Raw genomic sequence first — 19153 nt, forward strand, 5'->3', positions numbered from 1 at the left:
ACTTCTCCTCCCAACCGCCTTCACCCCCGCGTGACGTCTGCACGGGGTGATGGGCGGGGCCGGGGGAGGGATGGGCGGGGCCGGGGGAGCCTCACCGTCACCAAGTCACAGCCACCTCGCGCTACAACTGTTCATTCACAAAAACAAACTCTCCTGTCTCACTCTGCAGCTGCGGGGGGCGGGGACACTGCCACGTTTCGAGGAGCCCTGTCTACATTGGGAAAGCTCACGGCTCAATTTAAACAGATATTCCGACATCGAACGGAACGGCGTCATATCTGCATTTTTTTATGCTGGAATCCATTGCTTATTATTTTTTTTCTTAACCCCCCCCCTCACTATGGTAGTGCTTATTTTTCCCCCAGCACCCATGGTGTGTGTGTGTGCAAATGTAAGACACAGTGAAAGACACAAAGTGCACGAATCTACAAATAAAGAGGTTTAAATGGACAAGATTATATTTCAAAGGGATGTGAGCACATTCAAAGGGATATCTTCATATGTAAAGTGACGCAGTTATATCTAAATGAATCTACATTTCAAAGAGACGTTGCTCTATTTATAAGTAGAGACAATCGGTGTGAATTCTGTCTGTGTCCCAATGTTGAGTCAGACTGACATTTTTCTTAGAAAAGCTCTGCATTTAAACTACATTCTTGTGCTCCGGTGAATAAAGTCCCAGCCTCTCTCCTTATAACTCAAACCCTCCAGTCCTTACAACATCCTGGTAAATCTTTATTAAACCCTCTCTGATAGTATTCTTCCTATTACAGGGCCACCAGAACTGTACTCAGTCCTCTGCAAGTGGCCTCACCAACATCCTGTACAACCTCAACATGATGTCCCATCCCCGATACTCAATGGTGTGAACAATGAATGCTATGCTGCTAAATGCCTTCTTAACTGCCCTGGCTACCTGTGATGCAACTTCCAAAGAACCATGTACCTGAACACCAACCCCCCCCATGTCTGTCTGTTCTATAACATGACCCAGGGCCCTATCATTATCTGGACAAGTGCTGCCCTTCCTTGTTTTAGCAAAATGCAACCCCTTGCTTGCATTAATACCTCTCACACATATGCTCCGACACACACACACACGTTCCCCCTCCCCTCAATACTCTCACAGGCTTATACACCATCACACTCACACTTTACCAAGCATGTACACACTCTCACGCACAAACTCACATGCACGCACACACAATTCTTTGTGGGGTGAATTTGTATTGGCAGAATTATATTTGCAGATACATTCAATTTTGGTCAAAAAGCACACAATGTCCAGGCAGTCAATCCATGTAATATTTTATGAATTCCTCCTTTGGAAATAGAACCAGTCTGATTCAAGGTTGGGGTACAGACAGACTCTGACCTCACACCTTTAATGCATGGTCTGAGCTGAGATGTTATCTTTTTCATAAAACCTTAAGTCATCTCGAGAATGTGACTTAAAAGATGTTCTGGCAGTGACACATTAATGAACCAAAACCTGCACCCATTCTAAGAGATGAAAGGCTTAACAGCAATCTAGGCTTGTTCAATATATTCTATCAGTTGCATGATCTTTTGATATACGTTCTGTGTCTGCTCCACAGCTACCCGATAAAGGAGCAGCACTCAGAAAGCTAGTGCTTCCAAATAAACCTGTTGAACAGTAACCTGGTATTGTGATTTTTTTTAAACTTTATCACCCTAGTCTAATACCAACCCCTCCATATCATTTCGACTGAACACAGCCCCCACCTCCTGGTGCTGCCAGGAAACTTGACAATGCTGATGAAACAACGCAGTACCTGAAAGATGTACAATTTCTAATGATACAAGCTACTCATTCACTGCTCCATCTGATACACGACATTGGAAACTCTGCAGGAGGCTGAAAGACAGGAGCAGCTTTAAAACAAAAAGCTCTTGGAGTTCAAAGCTTTCAATGAGAGTCTGAGCCCGGCGGTAAGTTCAGGTAACCTTTATTGTGACCCGACTTTGTTACAGCTTCAGATTCCCCCAGCAAAAAGGCATAGACAAAGTAGCAGCTTTTTAAACAGTTCAAGATCAAAGCCCACACACACCCCACTGTCTTTACTATTGGTCAGCACCAAGTTGTCCCTTTGTAATTGGATCCTTGGTACAGCCGTAACCCGGAGGAAGTATTGCATCACTCAGCAATTTTAACCCATACCCTGTCTCCAAGTAAGTTTCTCCCCGCTCATTTGCCAGGAAGGGGCAGTGTAGAGTCAACCAGACTGCTGTGGGTCTGGAGTCAGGTGTAGGCCAGACCGGGTAAAGGATGCAGCTGGAACGACTGAGTGAATCCTTTCCCACAATGGTGGTTCCCTTCCCTAACAAGGGAGAGAGGGAATCAGATGGGGGCTTTCTCTCCCACACCACCCCCTCCCTGAAACAGTCTCATTGTTAGATTCCGAACTCCACATTTTTGACCGAATACCAATTCTGCCATCGGTCTTGGTGGGATTCAAACCCAGGAGTCCCCGGAACCGGGTTGATAGTCCAATCAATAATGGCACTCGGCCGTCACTCCTTCAATTCCCCTGCGATGGCACGTGAACTCGCTGGTGCTTCTGCAGATGGAAGGAGCGGGTGAAGCCCTTCCCACACTGAAAACAGGTGAATGGCCTCTCCCCGGTGTGGATCCGTTGGTGTCTCAGCAGGGTGGAGACCTGGGTAAAGGCCTTCCCACACTCGGGGCAGCTGAAGGGCCTCTCCCCCGTGTGCACTCGTTGGTGGGTCTGGAGGTTGGAGTAATTGCTGAAGGCCTTCCCGCACTCGGGGCAGCTGAAGGGCCTCTCCCCTGAGTGAACCCGTTGGTGCCTCAGCAGGTCGGAGGAATAGTTGAAGGCCTTCCCACACTCAGAGCAGCTGAACGGCCTCTCCCCCGTGTGGATTCGCCGGTGGGCCAACAGGGCAGAGAAAAACATGAAGGCCTTCCCACAATCGGGACAGCTGAAGGGCCTTTCCCCCGTGTGGTCCCGCTGGTGGGCCAGCAGGTGTGAGGAATGTCTGAAGGCCTTCCCGCAGACAGGGCAGGGGAATGGCCTCTCCCTGGTGTGACTGCGCCGATGAGTTTCCAGGGCAGACGGGAAACGGAAGCCTTTCCCACAGTCGCCACACTTCCACCATTTCTCCATGGGGCGGGATTCCTCAGGTTTCTCCATGGCCAAAGCTTCAGCTGCACATAAACGCTTTTCCAGCCCCTCCCTGCCGTGAATTCCTTCCCAGGCCGTCCAACTGTTTCAGGCTCCACACTCAGTGGGTCAGACTGATGGTGAAAACATACTCAGTCAGGAACCAAAAAGCTTTGATCCCTCTCACAGAAATCACAGTCGAAAATCGTTGCGGTCCTGGTGGACTGAGTGACTGTCAGACATTGATGATGAAGTGAGGACCGCAAATGCTGGAGAGTCAGTCGAAAAATGTGGCACTGGAAAAGCATGGGGATGTCAGACAGCATCTGAGGAGCAGGAGGGCCAATGTTTCTCATCTGTTGATTGAGAAACTTCCGCCATCAGATCTTCAAATACGCTGTAAAAATAGATTACAAAAGTCACCACTGTCAGTCCCAGGGTAGAAACTCTAAACAAGCAATTCTACTTTGTAGAATTTTCTTTTCTTTTGTTATTCCACAAAATTGAAAGCACCATCCCACTCTCTTTCCCCCCCCCCCCACTACTCTGTTCTCACTCCGCTCTAACTAATTCTCCTGGAAGTGCTGATTCAGGATCTTACAAGGGCAGAAAAAGCAAAAACGTCAAGACTGACATCTCAGAACAAGAGGGCATAGGTTTAGGGTGAGAAAGAAACAAAAGAGATCTGAGGGGCAACCTTTTCACACAGAGGGTAGGACATGTATGGAATGAGCTGCAGGAGGAAGTGGTGGAGGCTGGTACAATTACAAGATTTAAAAGCCATCTGGACGGGTATATGAATGGGAAGGGTTTGGAGGGATATGGGCCAGATGCTGGCAGATGGGACTAGATTGGGTTGGGATATCTGGTCGGCATGGACAGGTTGGACCGAAGGGTCTCTTTCCATGCTGTATATCTCTCTGACTAGTTGGACTTAAGGGTCTGTTTCTGTGCTGTATGACGCTGGAACTGTTCTGTACTGGTCTTGAAACCATGTTCTTGCCTTCCCCCACAAACATCCACTTCTTTGTTGTTCAAAAATCAGATGAACTCAGCCTTGAATATATTCAATGACCCCCTAACTGCAGGAAGACATCCCCACTTCTAAACTCAATTCCTCTTGCTAATACACCACTTGCCTTGCTGATTGTTTGCTACACCTGTCTGACAAATGACAGTGACTGGTGTAGGAGGACGCTGAGGCTCCTTTGTCCATCCACACATCATTCCTGATAAAGGGCTCGTGCCCAAAAAGTCAACTGTCCTGCTCCTCGGATGCTGCCTAACCTACCGTGCTCTTCCAGTCCCACACTTTTTGACCCTGATCTCCAGCATCTGCAGTTCTCACTTTCTCCACATCCAATTACATCTCCATTTAAACAATGCACTTCCTTTCTAATTTTTTTCCCAAAATAAAGGCTATAACTTCATATTGTGGTACTGCATTTGCCATGTGTTTGCCAGTTGTGGTCTTCTCTATATCCGGGAGAGCGAGCACAAACCTGGGAAATGGTTCACTGAACATCATATCCAGGTCCACAGAGCCGACCAGAGTTCCCAGTCACCACCCATTTCAATTCCCCTTCCCACCCCCTTTCTGACATTACCATCTGTGGCCTCCTCTATTGCCACAACGAATCAAACCACAAATTGGAGGAACAACATCTCATCTTAATAGGGAAGGAAGTAAGCAATAAATAATAGATCCCTACAGAGTGCTCAGGAACAAAGGGACCTTACTGTCCAAGTTCAGAGATCCCCAAAGGTATCAGTACAGGTAAAACGGGGGATGAGGAAGGCATAGATTTGTATTTTTCACACAGAGGGTGGTGCGTATATGCAATGAGCTGCGAGAGGAAGTGGTGGAGGCTGGCACAAATACAACTTTTAAAGAGCAGCTGGATGGGTACGTGAATGGGTAGGGTTTAGAGGGATATGGGCTGCTCGTGTCATTCATTTGTAAATCCCAGAATTTCCTGAAAGACATCTTCTTGAGATAACTCAAGGTTTTATAACAAAATGTGACAGCTCAGCTCTGACAATGCATTAAAGGTGTGAGGTCAGAGTCTGTCTGTAACACAATCTTGAGTCAGACTGGTTCTATTTCCAAAGTGGAATGTACAAAACATTACATGGATCAGCCTGCATATTGTGCATTTTTGAGAAAAATAGAATGTCTCTGCAAATATAATTCTGCAAATTCAAATTCACCCCCAAGGATGTATATGTGTGTGAATGAGACAGATAAAAGTCTATTTTGTGCTGTATATCCCGATGTCTACTTGATAACAGATGCTTTATTTCTGCTGGTGTAAATATTGTTGTAAATCATAGCTGGGTATGAATAGTTAGATGTTAGGGTGAGAGAGTGCCTCAAGAGGGGCACTATAAGAATCATGGGAAAGCTCTATTTCTGGTTTACTTCCTCATGAACAAACATTAAGCACGAGCATTTATTTATTTCTAATTTTGTTCTGTTTTTCTTGTTTGATTCACAGCGAGGACTACACTCGGTGTCTGGATGGTTGACAGGCTGGGAGACTGTGGCTTGGGTCTTGATTGACTGAATTTTTTATTGTTCCAGAAGGGGTGGGGGGGTCAAGGCTTCAGCAGAAATCCAGCAGAGCAGAGAACAGAATAATATCTTATTCTGTGGGAAACTGAAATCCGAGCTGATTGTGGCTGATATATCCATTGGCTCAGCTCTTTCTCCCTGCATTATCCCAACTACCCTTAACTCCCTGACCATGAAAACCCATCCAATTGTGTCTTGAATATACTTAATGAAGATGCCTCTACTGCTTCCTTGGGCAGAGAATTCCATAGAATGACTATTCTCCAGGAAAAGCAGTTCCTCCTCATCTGTCCTAGGTGGCACAGTGAGTAGCACTGCTGCGTCACAGCGCCAGAGACCCGGGTTCAATTCCTGCCTCGGGCAACTGTCTGTGTGGGTTTCCTCCAGGTGCTCTGGTTTCCTCCCACAGTCCAAAGATGTGCAGGTTAGGTGAATTGGCCATGCTAAATTGCGTGTAGGGTCAGGTGAAGGGGTAAATGTTGGGGAGTGGGTCTGGGAGGGTTGCTCTTCAGAGGGTTGGTGAGGTCTTGTTGGGGGTAGTGCATCCACCACGACCTCTGGACATTCATCCCATACAAGAAGCACTCTCTGTTTATGAAAACCTTTTCCCGAATCGGTCCACGCCGTGCATTCACTTGCAGCAACCGAAAGGAAATGGAAGTCAAAGATTGAATCCAAGAATGGGGGGGGGAGGAAAAGGAGTTGGGAAGAGAGTGCCCTACTCACAGATGGTTGACAGAGTAAAGAGGTTGCAGTCTGGAGCAAACTCAATCTTCATTCAGAGACAGAGCAGCAGCAGCTCTCGAAGCTCGTGTTCCAACTTCCGCATTCAGACAATAGGAAGGCTCTGATTGGCAGGAGGACCAGTCACCTTCCGGTCCTCCAAGGCTTCCGAATGGTCCACCAAAAGATAGTCGCGAGACGTGTGCCTTGCGTGCAGTGAGGAGCATGCGCAGTCTGCTCTCTGGTGATGAGGCTGTTACTGACAGGATTGAAGTGTCTGAATGTCAAGAGAAGTTAAAAAGGGGAGATGCATCATTTTTCCCCCCCTGTGATATTTACCTTTCCTCCACGCCCCATGACTTTATAAATCGAAATAAGGTCACCCGACAACTTGTGGTTGTCGATAGGGCGACCAGAAGTGTACTCAGTACTCTACACATGGTCTCCCCAATATCCTGTCCAACCTCAACGTGATGTCCCAACTCCTGCACTGAACGGTGTGAACAATGAAGGAGAGTGTGCTAAACGCCTCTTTCACCACCCTGTCTACCAATGATGCAACTTCCAAAGAACTATGTCCCCGACTTGGAGATGCCGGTGTTGGACTGGGGTGGATGAAGTTAAAATTCACACCACACCAGCTGATACTCCAACAGGCTCATTTGCAAGCATTAGCTTTTGGAGTACTGCTCCTTCATCAGGTGGTTGTGTCTTATGATCCTGTTCCACAAACACCCCATGAAGAAGCAGCGCTCCAAAAGCTTGTGTTTCCAAATAAACCAGTTGGACAATGACCTGGTGTTGAGAGATTTTTAACTTTATGTCCCTGAACCCCTCCACATTCCCCCCCCCCCATGAATCTGTTCTAGAACACATTGCAGGGCCCTAGTATTATCTGTACAAGTCCTGCCCTTCCCTGTTTTAGCAAAATGCAACCCCTTGCCTTTATCTCTCGCTCTCTCAGACACACACACACCCTAACACTCACCCCATCTCACAGGCTGATACTCCAACTCACACACACTTCATTAGCATATATGCACACACTCTCATGCACACACAGTCACACAAGTCTATGGGGTGAATTTGCAATTGCAGAATTATATTTGCAGATATATTCAATTTTGCTCAAAAAGCAGACAAACTGCATGTAATATTTTATAAATTCCTACTTTGGTTAATAGAACCAATCTGATTCAAGATTGGGATACAGTCTCGAACCTCACAACTTTATGCAGTATCGGAGCTGAGATGCCACCTATTTTTATAAAACCTTAAACCATCTCAAGAAGGTGAATTAAAAGTAGTTCTGGGGTTTACTGACCTGAAACCTGCAACCCATGGTAAAAGATGAAAGACTAATCCGCAATCTAGATTTGTTCAATATCTTATCAGTTGCATGACACCGTCAGCTTTTGCTGTAAATTCTGTGTCTTATGATTCTGCTCCACAGCTACCTGATGAAGGAGCAGCACTCCAAAAGCCAGTGCTTCCAAATAAACCAGAAGGAAGATAACCTGGTGTTGTGTGATTTGTAACTTTATCCACCCCAGTCCGACACTGGCACCTCCACATCGTTTCCAATGGACACAGCCCACACCTCCCAGTGCTGCCAGGAAACTGGACAATGACAATGGGATGATGGAGTACCTGCACTCCTGAAAAATTCACAATTTCTAACAATACTGGCCACTCATTCACTGCTGCAACCGATACACAATATTGGAAACATAGTACAGGAGACTGTCAGAAATCAGCACAGGAGGTCAGGCAGCATCTGAGGAGCAGGAAAAATCAACATTGCCCAAAAAATGTCGATTTTCCTGCTCCTCGGATGCTGCCTGACCTTCTGTGCTTTGCCAGCACCACTTTAATCTTGACTCTGATCTCCAGCATCAGCAGTTCTCACTTTCACCTGTAAGAAATGAGCAGTTTTAGAACAAAATGCAATTCAAAGCTCTCAATGAGAGTCTGAGCTCGGCGTGAAGTACAGGTAATCTTTATTGCGACCCAACTTTGTTACAGCTTCAGAATCTCCCAGGAGGAAGGCGTAGAAAAAGTAGCAATGTTTTAAAAACAGCTCACAGTCAAAGTGCACACACTCCCTCCAACCCCTCACTTTCTTCATTATTGGTCATTACCCAGTTGCCCCTTTGTAATTGGATCCTTGGTACAGCCTTAACCCGGAGAAAGTACTGCCTCACTCAGCATTTTCAACCCATATCCTGTTTCCAAGTCAGTTGGATGGGCAGTGTAGAGTCAATCATACTGCTTTGGGTCTGGAGTCACGTGTAGGCCAGACCGGGTAAAGGATGCAGCTGGGACGATTGAGTGAATCCTCTTCCACAACGACAGTTTCTTTCCCTAAAAAAGAACTGAGTGAATCAGGTGGGAGTTTTCTTCCATCCCCACTCCACCGACAATGGTTTCACCGTTAGATTCTGAACTCCAGGTTTCTGACCAAATTCCAATTCCCCCATCTGCTGCGGTGGGAATCGAACCCGGGAGTCCCTGGAACCGGGTTGATCGTCCAGTCAATAAATGGTACTCAGCTGTCATTCCTTCAATCCCCCTGCGATGGTACATGAACTCGCTGGTGGCTCCGCAGGTAGGAGGAGCGGGTGAAGGCCTTCCCGCACTCGGGGCAGCTGAAGGGCCTCTCCCCGGTGTGGACCCGCTGGTGCCTCAGCAGGTTAGAGGAATTGCTGAAGGCCTTCCCACACTCGGGGCAGGGGAACGGCCTCTCCCCGGTGTGGACCCGCCGGTGGGTCAGCAGGTTAGTGGAATGCCTGAAGGCCTTCCCACACTCGGGGCAGCTGAAGGGCCTCTCCCCCGTGTGGACCCGCCAGTGGGTCAGCAAGTGAGAAGAATACCTGAAGGCCTTCCCACACTCTGTGCAAGGGAACAGCCTCTTCCCCGTGTGGACCTGCTGGTGGCTTAGCAGGTTAGAAGAATTGGTGAAGGCCTTCCCGCACTCAGGGCAGCTGAAGGGCCTCTCCCCCGTGTGGACCCGCTGGTGGGTCAGCAGGGTGGAGGAATTACTGAAGGCCTTCCCACACTCGGGGCAGCTGAAGGGCCTCTCCCCCGTGTGGACCCGCTGGTGCCTCAGTAGGTGGGAGGAATTGCTGAAGGCCGTCCCGCACTCGGAGCAGCTGAAGGGCCTCTCCCCCGTGTGGACCCACTGGTGGCTCCGCAGGTGGGAGGAATTGCTGAAGGCCTTCCCACATTCAGGGCAGCCGAAGGGCCTCTCCCCCGTGTGGACCCGCTGGTGGGTCAGCAAGTGGGAGGAATTCCTGAAGTCCTTCCCGCACTTGAGGCAGCTGAAGGGCCTCTCCCCCGTGTGGACGCGCCGGTGGGTCAGCAGGTGGGAGGAATTGCTGAAGGCCTGCCCGCACTCGGGGCAGCTGAAGGGCCTCTCCCCCGTGTGGACACGTTGGTGGGTCTGGAGGTTGGAGGCCTGGGAAAAGGCCTTCCCGCACTCTGGGCAGCTGAAGGGCCTCTCCCCTGTGTGGACACGCCGGTGGGTTTGGAGGTTGGAGGCCTGGGTAAAGGCCTTCCCACACTCGTGGCAGCTGAAGGGCCTTTCCCCCGTGTGGACCCGCTGGTGGGTGTGGAGGTTGGTGGAATCGCTGAAGGCCTTCCCACAGACAGGGCAGGGGAATCGCCTCTCCCCAGTGTGGCTGTGCCGATGAGTCTCCAGGGCAGACGGGAAACGGAAGCCTTTTTTGCAGTTACCACACTTCCACGGTTTCTCCACGGAGCGGGATTCCTCTGGTTTCTCCATGGCCGGAGCTTCAGCCACACACAAACGTGTGCAGAGCCTATCCCCACCGTGAATTCCCCTTCCGAGGCCGTATAACTGTTTCAGGCTCCACACTCAGTGCGCTGCGACAGTAGGGTCTCTCGTCCAGTCCCACTGATGCTGAAAACGTACTCAAACAGGAACCAAAACGCTTTGCTCCTTCTCACAGAAATCACAGTCAAAAACCGTTGCGGTCCCGATGGATTGAGTGACTGTCAGACATTGACGTCAAAGTGAGGACTGCAGACGCTGGAGAGTCAGAGTCAGAAAGTGTGGCGCTGGAAAAGCACAGCAGGTCGGGCAGCATCTGAGGAGCAGGAGAGTCAATGTTTTGGGCATAAGGCTTTCACCTGTTGATTTTGAAACTTCTGTCTTCATATCTTCAAATACTCTGTAAAAAGAGATTACAAAAGGCATCATTGTCAGTGCAGGGTAGAAATTCTTAACAAGGAATTCTACTTTCTGCGAAATATTCTTTTCTTTTGTTATTCCACAAAATTGAAAGCACCTTCCCACTTTCTCTCCCCCTCTGTTCTCACTCCACTCTAATTCCCTGAAGGTGCTGATTCAGGATCTTAAAGGGGCAGAAAAGCAAAAACGTCAAGACTGACACCTCTCTGCATTTTGGATAACCCCACAACACTGGGATACAGTTGACAGTGAGCAGGTCTGATTCTGGGAAGCAAACATAAGTGTGTCAATTCATGGGGTAACCTGCAATGCAGCTATTTGTGGAACAAAATGGTTAAGGTCCCCAGGAAGGTGGGAGCAAATTGAGACATCAAGGCATTAACACCGACACACTTCAGTCAAACTCTTCTGCTCCCAGTCAGGGCAAAACATCTTTGAAAGCTGCTCTGAAAGTCCATCTTCACAACCACACTTCTGCTTTCACCAAAGACAATTAGAGTCATAAAGCACGGAAGAAGACCCTTTGGCCCAACTTGTCCGAGCTGACCAGATATCCTAAATTAATCTAGCCACATTTGCCATCACTTGGCAATAGATCCACACACATCATCTATTGCGTCCGCTGCACCCGATGTGGCCTCCTCTATATTGGGGAGACAGGCCACCTACTTGCGGAACGTTTCAGAGAACACCTCTGGGACACCCAGACCAACCAACCCAACCACCCCGTAGCCCAACACTTCAACTCCCCCTCCCACTCCACCAAGGACATGCAGGTCCTTGGACTCCTCCATCGCCAGACCATGGCAACACGACGGTTGGAGGAAGAGCGCCTCATCTTCCGCCTGGGAACCCTCCAACCACAAGGGATGAACTCAGATTTCTCCAGTTTCCTCATTTCCCCTCCCCCCACCTTGCCTCAGTCAAATCCCTCGAACTCAGCACTGCCTTCCTAACCTGCAATCTTCTTCCTGACCTCTCTGCCCCCACCCCACTCCGGCCTATCACCCTCACCTTGACCTCCCTCCACCTATCGCATTCCCAACGCCCCTCCCCCAAGTCCCTCCTCCCTACCTTTTATCTTAGCCTGCTGGACACACTTTCCTCATTCCTGAAGAAGGGCTGATGCCTGAAACGTCGATTCTCCTGCTCCTTGGATGCTGCCTGACCTGCTGCGCTTTTCCAGCAACACATTTTCAGCTCTGATCTCCAGCATCTGCAGTCCTCACTTTCTCCACCAATTCAGACACATACCTGAGTTTGCAGAATCTGCTCCCTCCCTGGATTCACTCGAGCTGCTACAAGTGAACAGATTTCCACCCCTCCCCTCTCTCGCCTCCCCAGGATGAACAGTTGTCCAGAGGGAGGGAGTTTCACTCTGAAACTGACAGGGCCACTTCCGCGCATTGTGACGCCATCGATGGGTCGGGGGTGGGGGAGGGTATGGGAGACTGGGCGAGAGAAAGGGGTGGGATGGGATGCGGGGCTCGGCCAGCAGCGGGACCCCGCAGTGCGCCTGCGCTGCCCTGCACAGTTTGCAGAAATTCCTTCCCTTCATAGAATCCCCAGTGTAGAAGCAGGCCACTCGGCCCAACGAGTCCACACCGACCCTCCAAAGGGTAACTCACCCTCAACCATTCCCCTAGCCGTATTGCTCAATACTGTTAGAAATGGGGTAAAGTGTTGTTTTTGCAGATATATACAGAAAAGGGGTACAGCAAGAGAACTATTCACCCTGCAGGTATTTAGGGACTTTTCAGTGTTTAATTGTGGTTAATTAAATACTAACTTTGGTGTGTAATTACTATAACAAAAAATTCTTTTTGTAAAATTATGCTTTCAGCAAAAAGCTGAGATAACCGAAATACTTGAGCGATACAAAACGATACAAGTTAATGAAATATCTGAGGATGGAATGTACCAGCAGAACTGATACAAAATGTTAAACCAGATCTTGACAAAATAAATGTATGTGTCAGCATTTACAGAGAGGAAGGTTGCCAACCTGGGGAAGGGGGAAGTAATAAGGGTGGAGCGCAGCTGGGCAGTGGTCTGGTACAGTGAGAGAGATTGGGTCATTAGGAGTCTGGAGAGATGAGCTCACTCAGCTCAAAGGGTATAACTGTCCACTAACCTGATTCTAATTTGCTCATTTGCTTCTGCATTTGATGCCCTTTCTTGCAAGATCGTAGAATAAATTGTCTTGTTTCCAGTTTCGGTGGTCTCCTCTAAATTTTATTCAACTTGTTTCTAAAAGATTTGGGGGCTCGTTCCTGGATCCCAAGCTCCGGTCACTCGGCGTTCTTGGAGAAACGGAGAAGGTGCACCTCGCTGATTTCGGCGACCTCTAGCTTCCCCTCGTTGCCGAGGCGGCTCTGGGCGAGGGTGATCCGGACTGGGAGACCCTGGAGACAGGACGGGCAGAGGCGACGCAGCGGGTCCGGTCGGGTAACTTTTGTGCACAAGACCCGGGTAAGAAAAAGGTCTTAAATAAGTATTGTCCAGGCGACCAGGGTAGGCAGCGGGTTTTGTTTTGTTGTCAGTCTTTGCCACGAGCGAGGTGCACTAAGACCTGGCGGGTTGGTCAGGTAACACTTATGGACTTAAGACCTGCATTCGCGGGCGGCCGGGATTCGCAGCAGTACTTGCTGTTTCACCGCGGCGCGAAGGTCTTGTACATAAGACCCAGGTAAAGGTAAATTTCAGGCAACCTAGATGGACAACGTATTTTGCTGTCTGGTATTGCCGCAGGAAGGGGCACGCATTCGACCAGGTAACTTTTGTGCACAGACCAAGGTATGAAAATTGACCTTTAGGTATTACCTTGGTGGTCGGTTCCGTACGAGAAGTACGGGGGAATTGGCAACATAAAAAATAGAGAATAAAGGTCTTTAATTGGCTAGATTAATCAAACAAGTAAGGTGTCTAACTGATTCGATCACCCAGCCTTAGACCGGTTATTAAGAAGGGAAACCCCCACGTGGAGATTAGGACCCTGAAGTGGGTGTGGAAGAAGGTAACACCGAACTTCAGAGAGGTTAATTGAAATTATATAAAGAAAACGGCCGAGTATTAAAAGGGGAAATAAGAATAGCAATTTAGATGTAGAAGGGGACATGAGAGGGACGTTCGAGGACCACATCCCAACGGACAGTCCTTTAGGAAAAATGTTAAGAGATTGGAAGGACAATCCTCGGACGCGAGGAAAGGATAAAAAACAAATGATAAAATGTCAATGAAAAACAGCCTTATAGTCAGGAGGAATCAGATTATGCTTCGTGTCAGAAGGGCTAGTAGCTGAAGGGCTACTGGGGGTGCACTTCGGAACTAACTTATGGCCAGACGCCCAGAAAAATATTCAAAAGCTAGAGGAGTCATTGCGGGAAACTCAAAGTGTCTGTGAGACACGGTGTGTGTGTGTGTGAGAGAGAGAGAGAGAGAGAGAGAGAGAGAGAAAAGAGCTGTACAGTTAGTAGAAAGTTTATCCCTGTGTGATTCAGTCTGAATGCACATTTGTTTGTTGGTGATTGAATGTTCCCTGGAGCTTGAGATCCAGGACTGTTTTGAATCTGATTTCTACTATGGAAATTTTAACATGATTTCTTTTAAGGTTAAGGATTTTGCAAGACTATGAAATAAAATGTTCTTTTTACAGGTCATGGCTGCCTTACTATCAGTTACTAATTAATCTCTTTTATCCTTACATAAAAGTGATTTATGGAGGACAGTTGAAGTTTTAACTTGAATAGACAAATCCTTTTAAGGCAGCTCTGGTTATTTCACGACCTATAGCATTGTAATTGAGCAATGACTGGTCAGGACTAGTTGGGAGGACTAGTTTTGGATTTGAATCAGGGGACTGGAACCGGGTGATTGTGGTGGATTTCAGAGTTGGGAACTGTGTGCATTTTGCATTTTGAATATTAAACACTGAATAAATGAATTTATAATAGATAAATATATATTTACAAGTAAGATTCCAAAATGTATAGTTAGGAACAGGCTTTCAAGAAAAGCAAGCATCAATTGATAAATTGTATTTGAGATTACAGGGAGCAAGAAAAATTGCAATATTTCTTTAAAAGAATCAAGGTCTAAACAAAACATTGGGTGATGAGGAATGGCCATGAGGTGGCCCTAAAGCTGTTCAGTTGGTTCAATCGGCTCAGCCATTGATCTGGCAACGTAACATGAGGAGCAGAAACAGAAAGCAAAAATAATGATAAGCCACGGTGAATGAGGTAATAAAGAAAAGGACAAAACTAAAAGGAGAAGGAAACCGGAATGGTGGCAGGCAGCATGTTGAAAATAAAGGGAGGAGAAAGGATCGGGGAGGAGATGTGAAGGGGTCTGGGAGACAGGAACAAGGATCAAAGTGGAAATCCCCACAGGCGGGATGTTATTACTGTGGAAAGACAGGTCACTTTAAGAGAGAGTGTCCTGATCCGACAAAGGAAGTAAAGGCAGTGCCGTTTATGAGCCTTGATGAAAACTAGGGGTGTCAGGAGTTCCTGCCCCCGGGGACCCACCAGGAACCCTCGATAAATTTAAAGGTGGGACCTTACAAAGAGGACGTAGTTTTCCGAGTCGATACGGGGGCAGCAAGGTCATCCTTCAATTTTCAGCCCACAGGAGTGGGAACGAAAACAAAAGTTAATTGGATTATGGCAACAGTTTTGTGATGAGAGGCAGGAAGAATCAGTCTTGGGTTCATGACGAGATATTGCCACCAAATTGGGGATTTAATTAACTGCAAAAGGTGCTATGGAATCTGTCGAGGTTCTCAAAAATGAATGTGCTTGAGCAAAAATATATAATTAATAATTAATATTTATAATAATTCAAATGCGTTAGCCTGAATCAATATTAATTGGCAGGATTCCTTCAAACATTCTCAGTGACCTGTCATTATTGATTCATGGTTAATTCAAAACATGACTGCATTCATTCATTGTTAATTAAAGAATGGAAAGCTACATTACTGACTTTTAAAGCTCCAATTTGTAACTAAATCATGGCAGGACGTACAAAAGAAGTTACAGAGATTAGAAGGCTGGAGTGAAAAACAGATAGAAGATCTGTTATATGAGGCACAGAAAGTGTGTGTGAGAAGGGAAGAGGAGAAACAAAAACAAAAAGCTAAAATAATGGTTGCAGCAGTTGAAGAAATTACGATAGACGATGTCCAAGGTTAGGATGACAAAGAGAAGCGGTATCATTGATGATTTTTGATGAAGATTAGGGGAGTCAGGGGTTCCCTCCTCCTGAGACCCACCGGGAACCCTTGATAAAGTTAAAGGTGGCACCTGAAGGAGAGGAAACAGTATTTTTAGTGGATACGGGAGCAGCACGATCATCCCTAAGCTTTAGACCTAGCGGTGTTAAATTAACTAACAAAGATCTCAAGGTTTCTGGAGTAAAAGGCAAAGAATTCTTAAATCAGAATGCAGGACAATGGCTCACAGACTCTGGGATCTTGAAATATGAGACAATCTTGATAGAACAGGATGACCTTGTGTTAGTCACAGACAGTTGCTTGAATCCAGCTGCATTTCTGTGGCGGAGAGAGGGGGGTGACCCCGGTCAATCCAGAACATGACTGCCTTGATATTACCGAATATCAGACTAAAGTGCGAATGAACTTAAGAGACGTACCGTTGCATGCGAGAGCTCGGTTGTATATCGACGGGTCCTCCCGGATGATTGAGGGTAAAAAGCACAATGAATATACTGTAGTAGACAGGATCGAGGGAAGCATTATCGAGGCTGAAAAACTGCCTCACGGCTGGTCAGAGTTCAATGATAAGTTTTTAACGAACTATATAGTGGCACTCAGCTCTTCTTTGTCTATTCTTAGGAATAAAGGCCTGTTGGTACAGACACTGCCACTCGAGTTTACAGTACATCGAATACAACCGGGTGATTGGGTCCTGATCAAGACCTGGAAAGAGACCAAACTGTACCCGAGCTGGGAGGGACCATTCCTAACCCTCCTAACTAGTGAAACAGCTATTCGGACTGCTGAGGAAGGGTGGAGTCATCACACTCCCGTTAAAGGTCCTGTGAACGCCCCAAAGGTGGAGTGGCACGCTCATCCTACAGACAACCCTCTGAAAGTTAAGAAAGAAAGAATGAACCGAAACAAAAGACTCTTTTAACGTTTGCTGATATATATATATATATATTGTTATTGATTGTAAGGGCTGTGTGACATCTAAAATGTTAAGACAGGATGGTGGGCAGAGTTCAGAGATGGGTAGATACTGGTATAGTATTGTAATGTTAGTAGTACTAACTATTCAAGGAAGTGGGAAAAATCACTTCACTACGCTGTGCCAGAATTATGCTAAACAAGAGGGACTTACCGACTGTTGGGTCTGTGCAGAGGTCCCACACCATAGCGAATCTTGGAATCCCCACCTCAGTAATTCCGCTCACTAAAAAAAAATATGATGTACAATAATTTGATGTGGGTTCAAATAATACAAAGTGGAGATCTGAAAGGAGCAAATATAACTTTGCGGGATGGTTCCCAAGGCCAGCCCCGAAAAATCAGGGCGCTATTGACAGTCTTCGAATTTCCCCACCGAAAGGAGCAGTGAATACCACCTGTTTGTGTCATCAGAATGATGCTGCACCTTTCCAACTAGGAAAATCATCTTGTGTCCACACCAGTCAGGCCACTGCCACGACCACTCCCCGAATATTAAACGGAACGTGTTGGGGATGCGGTCTGAAGGCCTATCCATTTATTCCCGGGGAAAAATATGTGCATGTGATCGAATGTGTCACGTTATGAAGTTGACGAAACACTTCCTCAAAACCAGAAAGGTTGGAGTGGCTGCTGTTCCCTCGCTTATATAGTCCCTCACCTCCAAATAGAAAAGCATGAGCCCAACCTGAGAAAGGAGGGGGGGGGGGAATAAGACGTAAGACCCGAGAGGTCTCTGAAGGAGACCGTCTACTGTGGACACTGCTCCCAAACTACGGCACCACAAGGGCAGGGGTGGAAATACAGAAATGGCGGCCGCCCTTGAAAATTTAATTAATGATAACACCGGCACGATGGGGAATCTCAATCCCAAATATCGGCCATAACCACTGAAATGATTGCCACGAGACCGACAGCTTTACAGAATCGAATGGCTTTAGACTATCTTTTGGCCGAAAAAGGGGGAACTTGTGCTCTGATTGGTAAAGAATGCTGCACCTTCATCCCAGACACCTGTTCCATAGTGGAAGATAAGGTGGAAATAGTAAAGAAAAAGATAAACGATATAAGACAAATTGGAGATGAACTCCGAAAAGATGAAGGATGGGGATGGGGTAACTGGAGATTGACCGAGTGGGGAAAATGGTTCGTGAATTTAGGCATTTATGTGCGACTAATAATTGTAGGTTTACTGATAGGGTTTAATGTGTTAAAGTGGATAATGACTAAGCTGGTAATGTCTTTGGGAGGACAACAACCAATAACGGTCATGACAATAGCACAAGCTCAAGAAAGAGAGAGTAACAGATTACTCCTAGAGTTTAAAAAAAGACAAACTTAGAAGGACAGAAATGACTAGATTGTGGACCTCGACACCACAGGGTCAAAAGAGGGCAGAAAATAAGATTGCAAAAACAACAAATGGTTAAAGAAAAGAAATGGGGGAATCGTGAGAAATGGGGTAAAGTGTTGTTTTTGCAGATATAGAAAAAGCATACAGAAAAGGGGTACAGCAAGAGAACTGTTCACCCTGCAGGTTAGAGAAGAGTATCTTTACTTTTCAGTGTATAATTGTGGTTAAGAAAACACCAACTTTGGTGTGTAATTACTATAGCAAAAAGTCCTTTTTGAAAAATTATGCTTTCACCAAAAAAGCTGAGATAACCAAAATGCTTGATCGATACAAAACGATACAAGTTAATGAAATGTCCGAGGATGGAATGTACCAGCAAAATTGATACAAAATGTTAAACCAGATCTTGACAAAATAGTGTGAGTTCAGCACTGACAGAGAGGAAGGTTGCCAACTTGGGGAAGGGGGAAGTAATAAGGGTGGAGCGCAGCTGGGCAGTGGTCTGGTACAGTAAGAGAGATTGGGTCATTAGGAGTCTGGAGAGATGACCTCACTCAGCTCAAAGGGTATAACTGTCCACTAACCTGATTCTAATTTGCTCATTTGCTTCTGCATTTGAAGCCCTTACTTGCAAGTTCGTAATAAATTGTCTTGTTTCCAGTTGTGGTGGTCTCGTCTAAATTTTATTAAGTTTGTTTCTAACAATTGGGACGCAGACAGAATTCACACCTATTGTCTCGACTTTTCAATAGGGCAACGTCCCTTTGAAATGTAGATTCATTTAGATATAACTGCGCCACTTTACATATGAAGATATCCCTTTGAATGTGCTCACATCCCTTTGAAATATAATCTTGTCCATTTAAACCTCTTTATTTGCAGAAATACCCGTTAAAATGTCCACGTCCCTTTAAAATGCAGATTTCCCCCT

General features: G+C 46.8%; 2 protein-coding genes across 3 annotated transcripts in view; one reads left to right on the top strand and one right to left on the bottom strand.

The window, feature by feature from the left end:
• The window catches only part of LOC140460832 (uncharacterized), a 174377-nt gene extending 164053 nt beyond the window's left edge, over positions 1-10324 (bottom strand). The window contains exons 1-2 of one of the 2 annotated variants that reach the window (XM_072555487.1): positions 9102-10300; positions 2565-2889 (exon numbers count right to left, since the gene is read on the bottom strand). In XM_072555487.1, the coding sequence (XP_072411588.1) occupies positions 2565-2889; positions 9102-10228 (1452 nt within the window). In that variant the 5' untranslated portion in view covers positions 10229-10300. Of the gene's footprint in view, positions 1-2564; positions 2890-9101 lie in introns of both variants that reach the window. The other variant, XM_072555488.1, reaches the window with a different exon arrangement.
• LOC140460830 (uncharacterized) overlaps positions 1-19153 on the top strand; it is an 84036-nt gene that overhangs the window by 13498 nt on the left and 51385 nt on the right. The window lies entirely within an intron of this gene.

This window comes from Chiloscyllium punctatum, chromosome 36 (assembly GCF_047496795.1).
Source record: "Chiloscyllium punctatum isolate Juve2018m chromosome 36, sChiPun1.3, whole genome shotgun sequence".
In the NCBI taxonomy this organism is placed as follows: Eukaryota; Metazoa; Chordata; class Chondrichthyes; order Orectolobiformes; family Hemiscylliidae; genus Chiloscyllium; species Chiloscyllium punctatum.